We start from the raw sequence: 21,659 nt of genomic DNA on the forward strand, positions 1-21,659 counted from the left end.
ATACAATGTCTGGAGTTGAACAATTTTACAAATATTCCAAATATACATATATATATATATATATTAGGGCTGCAACAACTAATCGATTAAATCGATTATAAAAATAGTTGGCGATTAATTTAGTCATCGATTCGTTGGATCTACGCTATGCGCATACGCAGATGCTATGTTTTTTTGTATTTTATAACCTTTATTTATAAACTGCAACATTTACAAACAGCTGAGAAACAATAATCAAAATAATAGGGGTGTAACGGTACGTGTATTTGTATCGAACTGTTTCGGTACAGGGGTTTCGTTTCGGTGCTGAAGTGTACCGAACGAGTTTCCACACGGACATACTAAGTAGCGTACTGCACGTTGTGTAAACAATACTCAAAATGCCGGACATTTGAGGCATTTAAGAAACTCCGCCCTGACAGCCCCGCAAAAGAAGACACTTCACCCCTTGCTCCTGATGGCTGTTGGTTAGCGCCTTGCATGGCAGCTCCCGCTATCAGTGTGTGAATGTGGAAATACTGTCAAAGCGCGTTGGGTACCTTGAAGGTAGAAAAGCGCTATAGGGCAGGGCCGACATCCGGGCAACTGAGCTACATACGGGTTCTTCGAGCCATAGCAACCTGACTGGCGTTGAAAACAAACCGTCACCATTACTCTTTAACCTGTCGACCTGCGCTGATTAAACCCGTCATTCTGCCTCCAAAATGCCCAAAAACTGTGTTGTTTTTGGTTGTGCAAACCACAACTGGAAACAGGTAAAACAAAGGTCGTATTTTGTTCTGCCAAAGCGTGCTAAAAGCCCACAGAGACGAGACAAATGGCTCGCAGCTTTACACCGGGAAAACGAGGACGGTTCTCACTGGAGTCCCCCAAAATCCCGGGTCGTGGGTTCGGATCACTTCGTTTCTGGTAAATATAAGGAACAAAAATCCACCTTCTTAACCACAACTTGGCTATACCGTCCATGCTAATGTTGAATCCGTTGAATTTTTACTGAATAACGTTCGACAGCTGAAGTTGTTGTTGTTGCACAACAATAACATACGGTATAAAGGCTATTTTCGAAAACCGGTTTCATATAAATTTGCACTCAACGGTTGGGTTTTTAAAAACCAATAAACCCTATAATTTTCATGTTGCCATTTAATCAACTTTTCAAGACAGTCGTAAAATGCTGTCTGCAAGTCTCCTTTGTTGTAATCAAACATTACTTGTAGTTGTAGCCCTCAAATCTCTCAACATTTTTTCATTTTTTCCCTCTCAGGACGACCTGTAAAGAATCCCATGCACCCTGATTATGCACCATCCATCTTACCTCACCTGCCACAGAGTGGAAAGAAGGCATCCCATAGGATGGACAGTTACGAGCGACATCAACTGACAACTTCAAAGCGTGAATTGGCAGCAGAGAACTCAAAAAGTACAAAGAAACACTGTGGGAAACGACTACCTTTCAGTGATCTAACGGAAAGGACAAATGAGTGTGAAAACATTGAGCCTGCTGCAAAAACGCCTGTAATTTTAAATAAATAATTCAGTTAAAAAAAGGAACAGTAATTCAGCAAATAATAAATCATAATACTGAACTGAATTTGAATGAGCTCTCTACAGATATAATAAATATACAGATACTGGTAGCCACCGTCATCCTTATTATCATTTATCAACATACCTTGGGTGATTTAACAATTTTTATGTGATTTATTCGTTATATAACAACCGAAGCTAACAACCGACCTGGTGCGCTTGTGAGGTAGACATAAAGATTTCCAAATTCCATGTCCGGCCATTGTGTAGGGTTATCAGTCCACGCATCTGCTGGAAGGCGGTAAGGGCAGTCGTTTAATCCAACTACAGAACATTTTAACTCGTATCTTAACCTAGCCTCACTGGAAAGACTATTTACATAATCATACGCCATTTAGAACAGTTTAAAATGCCGTGAAACCTCGTTAAATGCCTTTTCTGTCAATGCTGTGTTCGCTGTGAGCTGGTTTGTTTTCAACAAATTCAATATGGCGACCGGTTGCTAGGGGATTGGCAGGCGGAAGTGACGTAGGTCCGCCCTCGCCTATACAAGTATAACCCATTTATCATTTATTATCATTTAAATATACTCCTCCCCTCTTAACCCCGCCTCAACCCCCACCCCCCGAAATCGGAGGTCTCAAGGTTGACAAGTGTGTGATCAATACACCACTCAAAAGTTCGTTTAGCATGTCCTTGAAACATAAATGGCATTTAAAACCCTATTTTCAAGTATCTCCGAGGATTTATGTCGTGAACTTACTCTTAAACTAAAGCTAACTGTATTTTTATACACCATGAATGGATTGACGTGGACCCCGACTTAAACAAGTTGAAAAACTTATTGGGGTGTTACCATTTAGTGGTCAATTGTAGGGAATATGTACTTCACTGTGCAATCTACTAATAAAAGTCTCAATCAATCAATCAATCAATCAATTCGTCACCGTGGTTACCGTCGGACCAACGTCCGCCATCTTAGAAAATAACCCTGAATGTGACTCGTTTTTAACTCATAAAATTAACAAAACAGACCTTAGCTTAACATTGCTTACTCTAAAAGGTACAGAATAAATGATTCTACTGCTTGTATGTGTTATATGCAAACCAGCTTACCTGCAAAACAATTAAAACAGCGTTACAACCGGAGCTTGATGCACCTGCTTTTTTTCATATGACGTACTGACAGACTTCTTCTACAGCGCCAGCTACTGATACCAACGGCACCAAGCGCCCCCTGCTGGTGTAACTAAATATCGCATGCTGCATAGAAATACATGGAAAACCTTGACATCACAAAAAAATGAGTCTATAAACAGTATTTAAATCGAGTTTTCTGACCTTAGAGTTTTTAATCAAATCACTTAGTGCCACATACTTAACAAAAAAAGGTGAAATAATTTGTATATTCTACTCAGTGGCCTAGTGGTTAGAGTGTCCGCCCTGAGATCGGTAGGTTGTGAGTTCAAACCCCGGCCGAGTCATACCAAAGACTATAAAAATGGGACCCATTACCTCCCTGCTTGGCACTCAGCATCAAGGGTTGGAATTGGGGGTTAAATCACCAAAATGATTCCCGGGCGCGGCCACCGCTGCTGCCCACTGCTCCCCTCACCTCCCAGGGGGTGATCAAGGGTGATGGGTCAAATGCAGAGAATAATCTCGCCACACCTAGTGTGTGTGTGACAATCATTGGTACTTTAACTTTTTTAACTTTCTTCAAAATAGCCACCCTTTGCTCTGATTACTGCTTTGCACACTTTTGGCGTTCTCTAGATCAGTGATCCTCAACAGGCGGACCGCGGTCCATGTCCGGACCCAGCGACGTGTCCGTCCGGACCCAGCACGAATTATAGTAAAAAAAAAAAAAAAAAAAAAAAAAAAATGTTTTTATTATTATAATTATAATTGTTATAAAAAAATATAATAATTGTATTTATCTGTGAGTTATCGCTAGCGCAAGTCAACGTTCTTTGTTGTTTTTAGTCAAATATCTCCACATTTCGTTTACACTTCTCGTGTCTCACTCACTCCGTCTCTCTCTCTCTCTCTCTCTCTCTCTCTCTCTCTCTCTCTCTCTCTCTCTCTCTCTCTCTATATCTCTCTCTCTCTCAGAGAGAGAAAGAGAGAGAGACGGAGTGAGAGCGAGAGAACGCCACTCTGATTGGCTAATTCCGGGGTATGGGTTGCCATCTCTTTCACAACGACGCGCTGATAGGCTGTTACCACCTGGGTCATGTGCACAGTGCATGGAACCTTTCGCTGCAGGCACACAGTTGTCTCGTATCGCTACTTCGCTAACTGTTCACTTGTCAGTCACTGAATGTGAATCAAATCACAATGGCATGCTCCAAGTTGGCTCAGGCTGGTAAAAGAAAGGTGGACAGGGAAAACCGACGTTTCAAGGAAGAATGGACAGAGCAATATGTTTTCATCCTACCTACTGCAAGTACCAGACCAATGTGTCTACTATGCAACACTACTGTTGCTCTGGTGAAAAGTGAAAATCTGAAACGTCACTATCTGAAAGAGCACCGCGAATTTGAAGAGACATTTCCTCATGATTCAGAGCTAAGAAAAAAAGAAATCACGAGGCTGAAAAAGCCATATGAAACATCAAGCAAGATTTTTGTTAAATCTATGACACAACAACAAATAGCAACAGAGCAGTAACGTGCGGTGAGGTTGATGGCTGGTGAGGCACTGACTTCAACACAGTCAGATTTACAAACATATGAACCCTAAAGAGTATCTTATTCACCATTTGATTGGCAGCAGTTAACAGGTTATGTTTAAAAGCTCATACCAGCATTCTTCCCTGCTTGGCACTCAGCATCAAGGGTTGGAATTGGGGGTTAAATCACCAAAAATGATTCCCGGGCGCAGCGCCGCTGCTGCCCACTGCTCCCCTCACCTCCCAGGGGGTGATCAAGGGATGGGTCAAATGCAGAGGACACATTTTTTCAAAGTTCTTATTTATTTTTGTTTCAAAGAAAATATTTCATGTATTTTATTGGATATTTATTTTATTTTTGTTAATTTTAAGAAAATGTTAAACTACCTACCTCCTGCTATTATATAAGCTTGACCGATAATAAACGGACCCAGCCTGTTTCAAAAAAACATTTGTGGACCTTCAAGATTTGTACTTGAGGACCCCTGCTCTAGATGTTATTTATTTTATTTATTTTAATAATGTTTGTATGAATCAGTCCAACAAAATAATACCATAATAATACAATAACAATTTCAAAAACCAGCAATATTCAGAATAGCAATCAACACAGACACACAAACATGACACAAAACAATCCAAAAGTAGTTTAACAAAAATGAATAATATCAACAGTATCAATATTAATAAGAATTCCAACATAGCAGTCATTAGAAATCCCTCATTCACATTATCAACACAGCCATTTATAAAAAATAAAATAACATTTTAAAAAAATAATAGGGGGGAGCTGTTATTTATTTTAGTTATTTTTTTTAATGTTTGTATGAATCAGTCCAACAAAATAACACACAATAATACCATAATAATACAATACCAATTTCAAAAACCAGCAATATTCAGAATGGCAATCAACACAGACACACAAACATGACACAAAACAATCCAAAAGTAGTTAAACAAAAATGAATAATATCAACAACAGTATCAATATTAATAAGAATTCCAACATAGCAGTCATTAGAAATCCCTCATTCACATTATCAACACAGCCATTTATAAAAAATAAAATAAAAACATTAAAAAAACAACAACAGGGGGGAGCTGTTATATATTTTAGTTATGTTTTTAATGTTTGTATGAATCAGTCCAACAAAATAACACACAATAATACCATAATAATACAATACCAATTCCAAAACTAGAAATATTCAGAATAGCAATCAACACAGACACACAAACATGACACAAAACAATCCAAAAGTAGTTAAACAAAAATTAATAATATCAACAACAGTATCAATATTAATTACAATTCCAACATTGCAGTGATTAGAAATCCCTCATTCACATTATCATCACAGCCATTTATAAAAAATAAAATAAAAACATTTAAAAAAAAGAATAGTTTGTATGAATCAGTCCAACAAAATAACACACAATAATACCATAATAATACAATACCAATTCCAAAACTAGAAATATTCAGAATAGCAATCAACACAGACACACAAACATGACACAAAAACAATCTAAAAGTAGTTAAACAAAAATGAATAGTATCAACGACAGTATCAATATTAATAAGAATTCCAACATAGCAGTGATTAGAAATCCCTCATTGACATTATCATCACAGCCATTTATAAAAAATAAAAAAAATAAACATTTTAAAAAAAGAATAAGGGGGAACTGTTATTTATTTTAGTTATTTTTTAATGTTTGTATGAATCAGTCCAACAAAATAACACACAATAATACCATAATAATACAATACCAATTCCAAAAACCAGCAATATTCAGAACAGCAATCAACACAGACACACAAACATGACACAAAACATTCCAAAAGTAGTTAAACAAAAATGAATAGTATCAACGACAGTATCAATATTAATAAGAATTCCAACATAGCAGTGATTAGAAATCCCTCATTGACATTATCATCACAGCCATTTATAAAAAATAAAAAAAATAAACATTTTAAAAAAAGAATAAGGGGGAACTGTTATTTATTTTAGTTATTTTTTAATGTTTGTATGAATCAGTCCAACAAAATAACACACAATAATACCATAATAATACAATACCAATTCCAAAAACCAGCAATATTCAGAACAGCAATCAACACAGACACACAAACATGACACAAAACATTCCAAAAGTAGTTAAACAAAAATGAATAGTATCAACGACAGTATCAATATTAATAAGAATTCCAACATAGCAGTGATTAGAAATCCCTCATTGACATTATCATCACAGCCATTTATAAAAAAAAATAAAAATAAACATTTTAAAAAAAGAATAAGGGGGAACTGTTATTTATTTTAGTTATTTTTTAATGTTTGTATGAATCAGTCCAACAAAATAACACACAATAATACCATAATAATACAATACCAATTCCAAAAACCAGCAATATTCAGAACAGCAATCAACACAGACACACAAACACGACACAAAACATTCCAAAAGTAGTTTAACAAAAATGAATAGTATCAACGACAGTATCAATATTAATAAGAATTCCAACATAGTAGTGATTAGAAATCCCTCATTCACATTATCAACACAGCATTTATAAAAAAATAAAATAAAAACATAAAAAAAAAAAAGAATAGGGGGGAGCTGTTATTTATTTTAGTTATTTTCTAATGTTTGTATTAATCAGTCCAACAAAATAAGACACAATAATACCATAATAATACAATACCAATTCCAAAACCCAGCAATATTCAGATTAGCAATCAACACAGACACACAAACATGACACAAAAACAATCCAAAAGTAGTTAAACAAAAATGAATAGTATCAACGACAGTATCAATATTAATAAGAATTCCAACATAGCAGTGATTAGAAATCCCTCATTCACATTATCATCACAGCCATTTATAAAAAATAAAACAAAAACATTTTAAAAAAAGAATAGGGGGTAGCTGTTATTTATTTTATTAATTTTTTTAATGTTTGTATGAATCAGTCCAACAAAATAACACACAATAATACCATAATAATACAATACCAATTCCAAAACTAGAAATATTCAGAATAGCAATCAACACAGACACACAAACATGACACAAAAACAATCCAAAAGTAGTTAAACAAAAATGAATAGTATCAACAACAGTATCAATATTAATAAGAATTACAACATAGCAGTGATTAGAAATCCCTCATTCACATTATCAACACAGCATTTATAAAAAATAAAATAAAAACATTTAAAAAAAGAAAAGGGGGGAGCTGTTATTTACTTTTTTTTTTCAAATGTTTGTATGAATCAGTCCAACAAAATAACACACAATAATACCATAATAATACAATACCAATTCAAAAAACCAGCAATATTCAGAATAGCAATCAACACAGACACACAAACGTGACACAAAACAATCCAAAAGTAGTTTAACAAAAATGAATAGTATCAACAACAGTATCAATATTAATAAGAATTCCAACATAGCAGTGATTAGAAATCCCTCATTGACATTATCAACACAGCCATTTATAAAAAAATAAAATAAAAACATTTAAAAAAAAAAAGAATAGGGGGGAGCTATTATTTATTTTAGTTATTTTTTAATGTTTGTATTAATCAGTCCAACAAAATAAGACACAATAATACCATAATAATACAATACCAATTCCAAAAGCAGCAATATTCAGAATAGCAATCAACACAGACACACAAACATGACACAAAACAATCCAAAAGTAGTTAAACAAAAATTAATAATATCAACAACAGTATCAATATTAATAAGAATTCCAACATAGCAGTGATTAGAAATCCCTCATTCATATTATCAACACAGCCATTTATAAAAAATAAAATAACAACATTTTAAAAAAACAATATGGGGGAGCTGTTATTTATTTTAGTTATTTTTTTAATGTTTGTATGAATCAGTCCAACAAAATAAGACACAATAATACCATAATAATACAATACCAATTCCAAAACTAGAAATATTCAGAATAGCAATCAACACAGACACACAAACATGACACAAAACAATCCAAAAGTAGTTTAACAAAAATGAATAATATCAACAACAGTATCAATATTAATAAGAATTCCAACATAGCAGTGATTAGAAATCCCTCATTCACATTTTCAACACAGCATTTATAAAAAATAAAATAAAAACATTTAAAAAAAGAACAATAATGGGGGCCGGTTATGAATAATAACTAGTTAACAACATAAAAACTATAACAGACTAACATAGTAGAAACAATTATAACTTCACACATTGTCATCTTGGTCTATTTCCATTTTCAATATGTTTTTTTTCGGGGGGAGTTTTTTCCCCCCCACGTTTAAAATTGCTGCTCTTCTCGCTGCTTCCTTAAAAAAGCGCCAAAGCAAATGTGGACCAAAGCGCACTGATGTTTCTTATCTGCACGCCGGCAGCGGACACCGAAGGAAGCCGCCCGCCGCTCCTTTCATGGCCGATGGACAGGAAGTCTGTCACATGCATCCACCGGGGAATGAAACTCCAATGAGAGAGTGGGACATAAGTGGGAGGTGGGCTGCAGTGCAGCATGCAGCAAATACATGCTTTTATTCTCTGGGTGGTGATTGTTGCAATAAAGTAGAGAAGATAATCCATACTGCTGTTTAATGATTGACTGATATCATAGCTGTTGCTACATAACCATCAGAGGGTTGTCTCGATACCAACATTTTGGTACCGGTACCAAAATGTATTTCGATACTTTTCAATACTTTTCTAAATAAAGGGGACCACAAAAAAATATTTATCAACTATGAACAATAAAACATTGAATATTAACAACATATGAACGTCGCTCGTCTTCTCCGTGGGATTTACAATATTAACTATGAACAATAAAACACTGAATATTAACAACATATGAACGTCGCTCCTCTTTCACGTGGGATTTACAATATTAACTATGACCAATAAAACACTAAACATTAACAACATCTAAATGTCGCTACTCTTTTACGTGGGATTTACAATATTAACTATGAACACTAAAACACTGAATATTAACAACATTATGAACGTCACTCCTCTTTTCCGTGGGATTTACAATATTAACTATGAACAATAAAACACTGAATATTAACAATATATAAACGGCGCTTCTCTTTTACGTGGGAATTACAATATCAACTATGAACAATAAAACACTGAATATTAACAACATATAAACGTCCCTCCTCTTTTACGTGGGATTTACAATATTAACTATGAACAATAAAACACTAAACATTAACAACATATGAACGTCGCTCCTCTTTTACGTGGGAATTACAATATCAACTATGAACAATAAAACACTGAATATTAACAACATATGAACGTCGCTCCTCTTTTACGTGGGATTTACAATATTAACTATGAACAATAAAACACTGAATATTAACAACATATGAACGTCGCTCCTCTTTTATGTGGGATTTACAATATTAACTATGAACAATAAAACACTAAATATTAACAACATATGAACGTCGCTTCTCTTTTACGTGGGATTTATAATATCAACTATGAACAATAAAACTTTGAATATTAACAACATATGAACGTCGCTCGTCTTTTACGTGGGATTTATAATATCAACTATGAACAATAAAACACTAAACATTAACAACATATAAATGTCGCTTCCCTTTTACGTGGGATTTACAATATTAACTATGAACAAAAATATATATTTTTTAACAACATATAAATGTCGCTTTTCTTTTATGTGGGATTTACAATATTAACTATGAACAATAAAACACTAAACATTAACAACATATAAATGTCGCTTCCCTTTTACGTGGGATTTACAATATTAACTATGAACAAAAATATATATTTTTTAACAACATATAAATGTCGCTTTTCTTTTACGTGGGATTTACAATATCAACTATGAACAATAAAACATTGAATATTAACAACATTATGAACATCTCTCTTCTTTTACGTGGGATTTACAATATTAACTATGAACAATAAAACACTAAACATTAACAACATATGAACGTCGCTTCTCTTTTACGTGGGATTTACGATATCAACTATGAACAATAAAACACTGAATATTAACAACATATGAGCTACGCTCCTCTTTTACGTAGGATTTACAATATCAACTATGAACAATAAAACATTGAATATTAACAACATATGAACTACGCTCCTCTTTTACGTGGGATTTACAATATTAACTATGAACAATAAAACATTGAATATTAACAACATATGAACGTCGCTTCTCTTTTACGTGGGATTTACAATATTAACTATGAACAATAAACCACTAAACATTAACAACATTATGATTGTCGCTCCTCTTTTACGTGGAATTTACAATATCAACTATGAACAATAAAACACTGAATATTAACAACATATGAATGTCGCTCCTCTTTTACGTGGGATTTACAATATTAACTATGAACAATAAAACACTAAACATTAACAACATATGAACGTCGCTTCTCTTTTACGTGGGATTTACAATATCAACTATGAACAAAAAAAATTATTTTAACAACATATAAATGTCGCTTTTCTTTTATGTGGAATTTACAATATCAACTATGAACAATAAAACATTGAATATTAACAACATATGAACGTCACTCCTCTTTTACGTGGGATTTACAATATCAACTATGAACAATAAAACACTGAATATGAATAACATATGAATGTCGCTCCTCTTTTACGTGGGATTTACAATATTAACTATGACCAATAAAACAGTCAATATTAACAACATATGAACGTCGCTCCTCTTTTACGTGGGATTTACAATTTTAACTATGAACAATAAAACACTAAACATTAACAACATATAAACGGCGCTTCTCTTTTACGTGGGAATTACAATATCAACTATGAACAATAAAACACTGAATATTAACAACATATGAATGTCGCTCCTCTTTTACGTGGGATTTACAATATTAACTATGAACAATAAAACACTAAACATTAACAACATATGAACGTCGCTTCTCTTTTACGTGGGATTTACAATATCAACTATGAACAAAAAAAATAATTTTAACAACATATAAATGTCGCTTTTCTTTTATGTGGAATTTACAATATCAACTATGAACAATAAAACATTGAATATTAACAACATATGAACGTCGCTCCTCTTTTACGTGGGATTTACAATATCAACTATGAACAATAAAACACTGAATATTAACAACATATGAACGTCGCTCCTCTTTTACGTGGGATTTACAATATCAACTATGAACAATAAAACACTAAACATTAACAACATATAAATGTCGCTTCCCTTTTACGTGGGATTTACAATATTAACTATGAACAAAAAAAAAAAAAACTTTTAACAACATAAATATCGCTTTTCTTTTACGTGGGATTTAAAATATTAACTATGAACAATAAAACACTAAACATTAACAACATATAAATGTCGCTTCTCTTTTACGTGGGATTTACAATATCAACTATGAACAATAAAACATTGAATATTAACAACATTATGAACATCTCTCTTCTTTTACGGGGGATTTACAATATTAACTATGAACAATAAAACACTAAACATTAACAACATATGAACGTCGCTTCTCTTTTACGTGGGATTTACGATATCAACTATGAACAATAAAACACTGAATATTAACAACATATGAACATCGCTCCTCTTTTATTTGGGATTTACAATATTAGCTATGAACAATAAACATTAACAACATAAATGTCGCTTCTCTTTTACGTGGGATTTAAATATCAACTATGAACAATAAAACATTGAATATTAACAGTATGAACATCTCTCTTCTTTTACGTGGGATTTACAATATTAACTATGAACAATAAAACACTGAACATTAACAACATATAAACGGCGCTTCTCTTTTACGTGGGATTTACAATATCAACTATGAACAATAATATACTAAACATTAACAACATATAAACGTTGCTTCCCTTTTACGTGGGATTTACAATATTAACTATGAACAAAATTATTTTTTTTAACAACATATAAATGTCGCTTTTCTTTTACGTGGAATTTACAATATCAACTATGAACAATAAAACACTGAATATTAACAACAAATGAACGTCGCTCCTCTTTTACGTGGGATTTACAATATTAACTATGAACAATAAAACACTGAATATTAACAACATATGAAAGTCGCTCCTCTTTTACGTGGGATTTACAATATTAACTATGAACAATAAAACACTAAACATTAACAACACATGAACGTCGCTCCTCTTTTACGTGGGATTTACAATATCAACTATGAACAATAAAACACTAAACATTAACAACATTATGATTGTCGCTCCTCTTTTACGTGGAATTTACAATATCAACTATGAACAATAAAACACTAAACATTAACAACATATGAACGTCGCTCCTCTTTTACGTGAGATTTACAATATTAACTATGAACAAAAAAAATAATTTTAACAACATATAAATGTCGCTTTTCTTTTACATGGAATTTACAATATCAACTATGAACAATAAAACACTGAATATTAACAACATATGAACGTCGCTCTTCCTTTATGCGGGATTTACAATATTAACTATGAACAATAAAACACTGAATATTAACAACATATGAACGTCACTCGTCTTTTACGTGGGATTTATGATATCAACTATGAACAATAAAACACTGAATATTAACAACATATGAACGTCACACCTCTTTTACGTGGGATTTATGATATCAACAGATTTCGACCATTAAAATACTTTCTATAGTTCAAGACTTACGGTCATTTAAAAACAGCACTGCACATCATAATGGCGGCTACAGTTTGGATGTTAAAGGTCTAAAAAAATGATGCATTTTGCCCGGGTCTGACTTTGATCATTGAGGCCTTTTATATTGCAACTCGCTTGTTCCTTATCCACCCTCCTGTTACGTTATGACCCTGAACTTTCCAGCCTGGATGGGAAAACGTGATCGTCGACGGTTGCTTTACTTCACGCTTTTGTTTGAAAACACCACAAAAGAGATTAATCGAAATGTTTGAAATTTCCAAGCATACGTGAGAAAGTGGAGGTGTGAGCGGTTGTTTGGTTCCTAAATGCCATATGCTTGCAATCAAAGTCAAAGTAAAAAAACAAAAAAAATCAATCAAAGTGAAATCTTAATTATGTCTGAATGAAAAGTGGGGCTTTGAAGCAAAGCAGAATGAAAAGTAAACAGAGCAGAGGACACACAGGGTGGGCGGGGCCTGGAAAGAAAGACATGTAATGGAGAGAGGAAGACACTTGCTCGGAGCAGATTAACCCCTGAACTCCTCCCACTGCCGCCCGCCATTGCTCGTCCTTACACCTCTTTAGCAAATCACTTCCCGAGCTTCACGCCTCGCGCTCCGCATGCATGAAAGGTAATAAAAGCGGAGGACTAAATTGCAATCTGGCTGCCTGGACGGGCTGCAGATGTGCACCTGCGAGCGTCTGCTAATCGCCATGACGCGTCAGGGCAGTGTCTCCTCCCCTCGCTGCTGACGGAGGTACTTTAACTTTTTGCTAAATGTCACTTACCCCCCACCCCCCCAAAACGCCGAAACGTCCCCATTTAATTGAAAGGTAAATTAGAAAAATAGTGGATTCTGGCCCCGAAGTGAGATGTCTAAAAGGGCTTTGAAAGGGCAGCGCCGTTTTAATTGAATTAAGAGCAACATTGTGTGACCTTTGGAAGAAGAAGGATGTTCAAAGTAACACTTTAACAAAGATATAAACAACAGTTTGTGTGCCAATATTTCGGTACCGGTACCAAAATTATTTCGATACTTTTCGGTACTTTTCTAAATAAAGGGGACCACAAAAATTGCATTATTGGCTTTATTTTAACAACAAATCTTAGTGTACTTAAAACATAATAGTGTGAGAGTCCAGTCCATAGTGGATCTAACATAATAGTGAGAGTTCAGTCCATAGTGGATCTAACATAATAGTGTGAGAGTCCAGTCCATAGTGGATCTAACATAATAGTGTGAGAGTCCAGTCCATAGTGGATCTAACATAATAGTGAGAGTTCAGTCCATAGTGGATCTAACATAATAGTGTGAGAGTCCAGTCCATAGTGGATCTAACATAATAGTGAGAGTCCAGGGGGCGGGGGGCATGGATGAAGTGCTGGCTGTCCAGAGTCGGGACCCGGGGTGGACCGCTCGCCTGTGCATCGGTTGGGGACATCTCTGCGCTGCTGACCCGTCTCCGCTCGAGATGGTCTCCTGCTGGCCCCACTATGGACTGGACTCTCACTATTATGTTAGATCCACTATGGACTGGACTCTTACTAGTATGTTAGATCCACTATGGACTGGACTCTCACTATTATGTTAGTTCCACTATAGACTGGACTCTCACACTATTATGTTAGATCCACTATGGACTGGACTCTCACTATTATATTAGATCCACTATGGACTGGACTCTCACTATTATGTTAGATCCACTATGGACTGGACTCTCACTATTATATTAGATCCACTATGGACTGGACTCTCACTATTATGTTAGATCCACTATGGACTGGACTCTCACTATTATGTTAGATCCACTATGGACTGGACCCTCACTATTATGTTAGATCCACTATGGACTGGACTCTCACTATTATGTTAGATCCACTATGGACTGGACTCTCACAATATTATGTTAGATCCACTATGGACTGGACTCTCACTATTATGTTAGATCCACTATGGACTGGACTCTCACTATTATGTTAGATCCACTATGGACTGGACTCTCACTATTATGTTAGATCCACTATGGACTGGACTCTCACTATTATATTAGGTCCACTATGGACTGGACTCTCCCTATTATGTTAGATCCACTATGGACTGGACTCTCACTATTATATTAGATCCACTATGGACTGGACTCTCACTATTATGTTAGATCCACTATGGACTGGACTCTCCCTATTATGTTAGATCCACTATGGACTGGACTCTCACTATTATGTTAGATCCACTATGGACTGGACTCTCACACTATTATGTTAGATCCACTGTGGCCTGGACTCTCACTATTATGTTAGATCCACTATGGACTGGTCTCTCACTATTATGTTGGATCCACTATGGACTGGACTCTCACTATTATGTTAGATCCACTATGGACTGGACTCTCCCTATTATGTTAGATCCACTATGGACTGGACTCTCACTATTATGTTAGATCCACTATGGACTGGACTCTCACACTATTATGTTAGATCCACTATGGACTGGACTCTCACTATTATGTTAGATCCACTATGGACTGGAGTCACTATTATGTTAGATCCACTATGGACTGGACTCTCACTATTACTTTAGATCCACTATGGACTGGACTCTCACTATTATGTTAGATCCACTATGGACTGAACTCTCACTATTATGTTAGATCCACTATGGACTGAACTCTCACTATTATGTTAGATCCACTATGGACTGGACTCTCACTATTATGTTAGATCCACTGTGGACTGGACTCTCACTATTATGTTAGATCCACTATGGACTGAACTCTCACTATTATGTTAGATCCACTATTGACTGAACTCTCACTATTATGTTAGATCCACTATGGACTGGACTCTCACTATTATGTTAGATCCAATGTGGACTGGACTCTCACTATTATGTTAGATCCACTATGGAGTGGACTCTCACTATTACGTTAGATCCACTATAGACTTGACTGGTATCATTACAGTGGATATCAGGTGTAGACATCTGGTACTTTTCAGAGGCAGTATACTAGTGAATATGATTCATTAGTATCGCGGTACTATACTAATACCTGTATACCATCTATCCATCCATCCATTTTCTACCGCTTGTCCCACTCGGGGTCGCGGGGGTGCTGGAGCCTATCTCAGCTGCATTCGGGCGGAAGGCAGAGTACACCCTGTACAAGTCGCCACCTCATCGCAGTACCGGTATCCGTACAACCCTATGTGCAGACTAGGGTTGTACGGTATACCGGTACTAATAAACTGCCTTTGAAAAGTACCGGTACCGTTCTTTCATCTGTGGCGGGGAAGAATGGCAAAAAAAAAGACAATTCCACTGGTTAATAAAGAGTGTGCGTGAAGCACAATATGGAGTTATTTGGGCTTCGAAACTAACTATAAAGGTGACACTTTAAACAAGGTGTTGCTTTAAAACACTCCTCACCAAACGTTTGCTTCAAAGTCAGGGTAAACAGTTCAATAATGAACAGATCTGCTCAAGGAGTTATAAAGAGTGACAGGCAATAATGTAGTTGTTACACCTGTCCTGCTGTTTGGCTCCGGTGCAGACCGTCGTCCACGAGCACAGGGGCAGACGTTCCCTTCAGGGTCGATGTTTTCGTGGGGGGTAACACCGTTCACGCCATTATTAGTTTTGCAGCGTATTAGAAAGTATCCAGTAACGAACGTGTCCGTATCATTTAGCTTACTGAGTTTAACTTTGTGAATTATTCTGGCCACGAGCTGTCACCAAAAAACAAACACCGCCCCACTTCAGCTTTAAAGGAAACAAAAGTCCATTCCCGATGATCTGAACGATATCCTATCGTGTTTTATGTTGCACGATTGCGCCAAGTAAAATTCCTAGTTTGTGAACCCGTTCTCAAACAATGCCAATAAAAACTCTTCTGATTCTGATTCTTCTGATCGATATCCGTGTCAGACAGTACTCTTTTCTTTCATCACTGTGTTATTAGGGGGCTCCTGAAACCAAAAGTGCCTTTGTCAGCTTATTTGTTCGAGGCAAAAGTATTGAAATGTGAGTTGTGTTTGTGGAGTATGCATATATGTTAAAGAGTTCTTTCTTTTTACATAGCCATGTTTGATCAGTTAGTACTTTTCCTTTGTATATTCTACCAGTCTCTCTTTGTCTTCAGATTATCTGTTTAGTGTCTTAACCCTTGGAATGTGAAATACAACACCCACTCTTTCCTTATCAGTGTTGCGAGGGGGAGAGATGGGGGTTTTCTTTGTGTGCAAAGGAGTTGGCTTTTCCGTTGGAATGCCAGATCAACTAGAGTAGCCGATATGAATGTATTGGTTAAGTTGACCTCCTAAAGCTTTAGTAAAACTTGAAAATATTCCAATTCTGTCTTGATGGTCCTTCTTACTCAGCATGTCAGTCATCGAAAGAACTTGGGATTGACCAGTAACTTAGATTCCCTGGGAGGAAGAAGTGGTCGACGCAACATGTTACACGCAAAAAAACAATCCGATTATTACGACATCACAGCAAACAAATAATGACTTTTACCTGGTCCTGTCAGCAGGCGGTCTCTCTCGGTGCTGCCGTGGGATGTGGGATCACAAACCAAGGGACACTGCAAAGCACAGAAAACAAGGTTCACATCGGTGATATTTACATATTTCAACAGCTTTCGAAAACAACACTTCTTTAGTGACGAATAAAATGAACCCTTTCAAATCAAGCACACAAAAGGTGAGCACCGGGGACATTTTGGCCCCGTGATGCAATCACCAAAGGCCCTGCTGTGACCTCACTGATTGCCCTGTGGCGGGATGTTCATTACCACCACCTCCATCAACTCGCCATTGTACTTCTCCTTCACCTCAAACACCTAACAAAGTGAGTAACCCTCTGCAGGGCTGAGAGGGCGGGGCCAAAATCAGGGCCATTTATGCTCTATGTGACATGCCTTGTATTTGAATTAAGGTGTGTGTGTGTGTGTGTGTGTGAAGAGAGTGTGGATGTGAGCCCTTTCATTACATTTGTTTCACATTTCTGATATCTTGCACAGGATACTAACATACACCATAAAGTTTGATTGTACATGTTTTGTGTTTCACTTCTTTTTGCACTTGTATAACAGTATTAAAATGCAACTTAATACAAAACTCAAAACCAGTGAAGTTGGCACGTTGTGTAAATGGTAATTAAAAACAGAATACAAAGATTTGCAAATCCTTTTCAACTTATATTCAATTGAATAGACTGCAAAGACAAGATATTTAATGTTCACACTGAGAAACATTGTTTTTTTGCAAATAAATAATTAACTTAGAATTCAAAGAGTTGTCACAGGGGCATTTTTACCACCGTGTTACATGGCCTTTCCTTTTAACAAACTCAGTAAACGTTTGGGAACTGAGGAGACACATTTTTTAAGCTTCTCAGGTGGAATTCTTTCCCATTCTTGCTTGATGTACAGCCATACTGGCCAACCCTCCCGGTTTTTCCGGGAGACTCCTGAAATTCAGCGCCTCTCCCAAACACCTCCCGGGACAAATTTTCTCCCGAAAATCTCCCGAAATTCAGGCAGAGCTGGAGGCCACGCCCCCTCCAGCTCTATGCGGACCTGAGAGACGTGTCGACAGCCAGTTTTCACGTCCGCTTTCCCACAATATAAACAGCGTGCCTACCCAATGACGTTATAACTGTAGAATGATCGAGGGCGAGTTCTTGGTTTCTTATGTGGGTTTATTGTTAGGCAGTTTCATTAACGTCCTCCCAGCGTGGCAACAACACACAACAACAGCAGTCACGTTTTCGTCTACCGTAAAGCAGTTCGTCTGCCGTAAAAACAGCAATGTTGTGACACTCTTAAACAGGACAATACTGCCATCTACTGTACATGCATATGTGACAATAACATCTAGGGCTTTTAGAGAGTGCAGTGCACAACTGCACACACAACAAGGAGACGAAGCAGAAGAACGAGGAAGATACAGCCGTGGCGACGCCGACGACGAGTAAGATGAAGAAATACGCTTGTAAGTTCCAAGCCACAGCTACGATTGGACCTGGATAGCCTCCGGGAAGAAGTAGTGGAGTACCAAGTGCTTGGCAGTGAAGATCTTCCTCAGGAAGCAAAGATTGACCGGTTTTGGGCCATGCTAGGGAGAGATGGAAGATTCCAGACTCTAGTGCATTTGATGAAAGCACTTTTGTGCGTGCCACACAGCAATGCATCATCAGAGGGTGTTCAGCATGGTTAGAAAAATAGTGACAGAGAATAGAACAAGGATGGACAATTCAACACTTAACTCAACAATGAGTAGATGAGTGTTATGTGTGTGTATATGTGGAAATAAATGAACACTGAATTTCAAGTATTTCTTTTATTTTTATATATATATATATATATATATATATATATATATATATAGCTAGAATTAACTGAAATATATAAGTATTTCTTATATATATATATATATATATATATATATATATATATATATATATATATATATATATATATATATATATATGTCTTAATAAGGTTATCCAAAAAATAGTGCTCGATACCGTAGTAGAGCGCAATATATGTATGTGTGGGAAAAAAAATCACAAGACTATTTCATCTCTACAGGCCTGTTTCATGAGGGGGGGTACCCTCAATCATCAGGAGATTTTTTTTTTTCTCCTGATGATTGAGGGTACCCCCCCTCATGAAACAGGCCTGTAGAGATGAAATAGTCTTGTGATTTTTTTCCCCACACATACATATATATATATATATATATATATAAATATATATATATATATATAAGAAATACTTGACTTGGTGAATTCTAGCTGTAAATATACTCCTCCCCTCTTAACCACGCCCCCAACCACGCCTCCTCCCCCAACCACACTCCCTGATCCCCGAGTCGTACCAAAGCCTAGAAAAACGGGACCCATTACCTTCCTGCTTGGCACTCAGCATCAAGAGTTGGAATTGGAGGTTAAATCACCAAAGATGATTCCCCGGGCGTGGCCACTGCTGCTGCTCACTGCCCTCACCTCCCAGGGGGTGAACAAGGGTGATGGGTCAAATGCAGAGGACACATTTCACCACACCTAGTGTGTGTGTGACAATCATTGGTACCTTAACTTTAACTTAACCCATTACCTGCACCAGTGGCCTGGTGGTTAGAGTGTCCGCCCTGAGATGGGTAGGTTGTGAGTTCAAATCCCCGGCCGAGTCATACCAAAGACTATAAAAATGGGACCCATTACCTCCCTGCTTGGCACTCAGCATTAAGAGTTGGAATTGGGGGTTAAATCACCAAAGATGATTCCCGGGCGTGGCCACTGCTGCTGCTCACTGCTCCCCTCACCTCCCAGGGAGTGAACAAGGGGATGGGTCAAATGCAGAGGACACATTTCACCACACCTAGTGTGTGTGTGTGTGACAATCATTGGTACTTTAACTTTACCTGCAACAGTGGTTAGAGTGTCCGCCCTGAGATCGGTAGGTCGTGAGTTCAAACCCCGGCCGAGTCATACCAATGACTAGAAAAACGGGACCCATTACCTCCCTGCTTGGCACTCAGCATTAAGAGTTGAAATTGGGGGTTAAATCACCAAAGATGATTCTCGGGCGTGGCCACTGCTGCTGCTCACTGCTCCTTCACCTCCCAGGGGGTGAATAAGGGGATGGGTCAAATGCAGAGGACAAATTTCACCACACCTCGTGTGTATGTGTGTGTGTGACAATGATTGGTACTTTTAACTTTTTTTTTTTTTGTTAGTGGCCTCTTACTAGCAATTTTTCACTATTTAGAAGGCACAAAAAGTCACATAAGGATTGTAAGTGATGGGCAAAATTCCCCACAAAAAGGGCAGTTCCCTTTTAAGAGTCGTGCTGGACAATGAGTTGACAACCCGTGGCTTTTAGCTCAATGTCTAGCGCCGCTTGCATGACCCTCTTTCGGCGGGGATTTGTGGACCTTTGAACTTTAACCCCGGCTACCTGAGCAGAGTCGCTCTTTTTGCACCGACAGGACTAAACTCTCCCAATAAATACACCCGGCATCCAGATCCGATCCATCTCCCGTCTGACAGGGTTTTTATGCCGCTGTCGCTGGAGACTACACGCCGATGCATTAAGTCTGCGCTCCTCTCCACACAAATAGTGACACGCCACAATCTTTGCGGCGGCGTGGCAGCAACATGAGTCATTGAGCAAGGCAGACGTGTCAGAGGAGAGGAGCGTAATGACGAGCAGGCCTCATCCATCAGGCTGGGCAAAGTGATCCCGACTCACACTCGGCGGCGTACAATAACACGGAGGAACCTTTCAGGCGAGATGAGGAGGGGGGGAAGAAAAAAAAAGAAAGAAAAAAAAAGGGCCCCAGCTGTTCAAGAGGGCCCCTGGTAATTGTCAGTGTGTGTTTGATGGGCTCATGATGAAAGGTGGTCGTCTTGTTTTCCAAAAGGGGTCAGACATATTCATGAGGGACAGGATGTTTGGCATTTCCCTCCACAGGAAAAAAAACAAAAAAAAAACACACTCAGTTCACTGCAAAAAGTTAAATCTAAGTAAGATGAAATATCTCAAATAAGGGTGATATTTGCTTATTTTCTGTCTGATAAGATCATTCTTCTCCTTAAACAGATTTTATGTTAGAGTGTTTTACTTGTTTTAAGGGTTTTGGTCCTAAATGATCTCAGTAAGATATTACAGCTTGTTGCTGAGATTTGA

The 21,659-nt window shown here is 37.0% G+C and overlaps 1 protein-coding gene across 5 annotated transcripts in view; it reads right to left on the reverse strand.

The window, feature by feature from the left end:
* inpp4b (inositol polyphosphate-4-phosphatase type II B) overlaps positions 1-21,659 on the reverse strand; it is a 621,310-nt gene that overhangs the window by 201,564 nt on the left and 398,087 nt on the right. For all 5 annotated transcript variants that reach the window (XM_061922950.1, XM_061922949.2, XM_061922951.2 and 2 more), the window contains one exon: positions 17,483-17,549. In XM_061922950.1, the coding sequence (XP_061778934.1) occupies positions 17,483-17,549 (67 nt within the window). The remainder of the gene's footprint in view (positions 1-17,482; positions 17,550-21,659) is intronic.

This window comes from Nerophis lumbriciformis, linkage group LG27, assembly GCF_033978685.3.
Source record: "Nerophis lumbriciformis linkage group LG27, RoL_Nlum_v2.1, whole genome shotgun sequence".
Lineage (NCBI taxonomy): Eukaryota > Metazoa > Chordata > Actinopteri > Syngnathiformes > Syngnathidae > Nerophis > Nerophis lumbriciformis.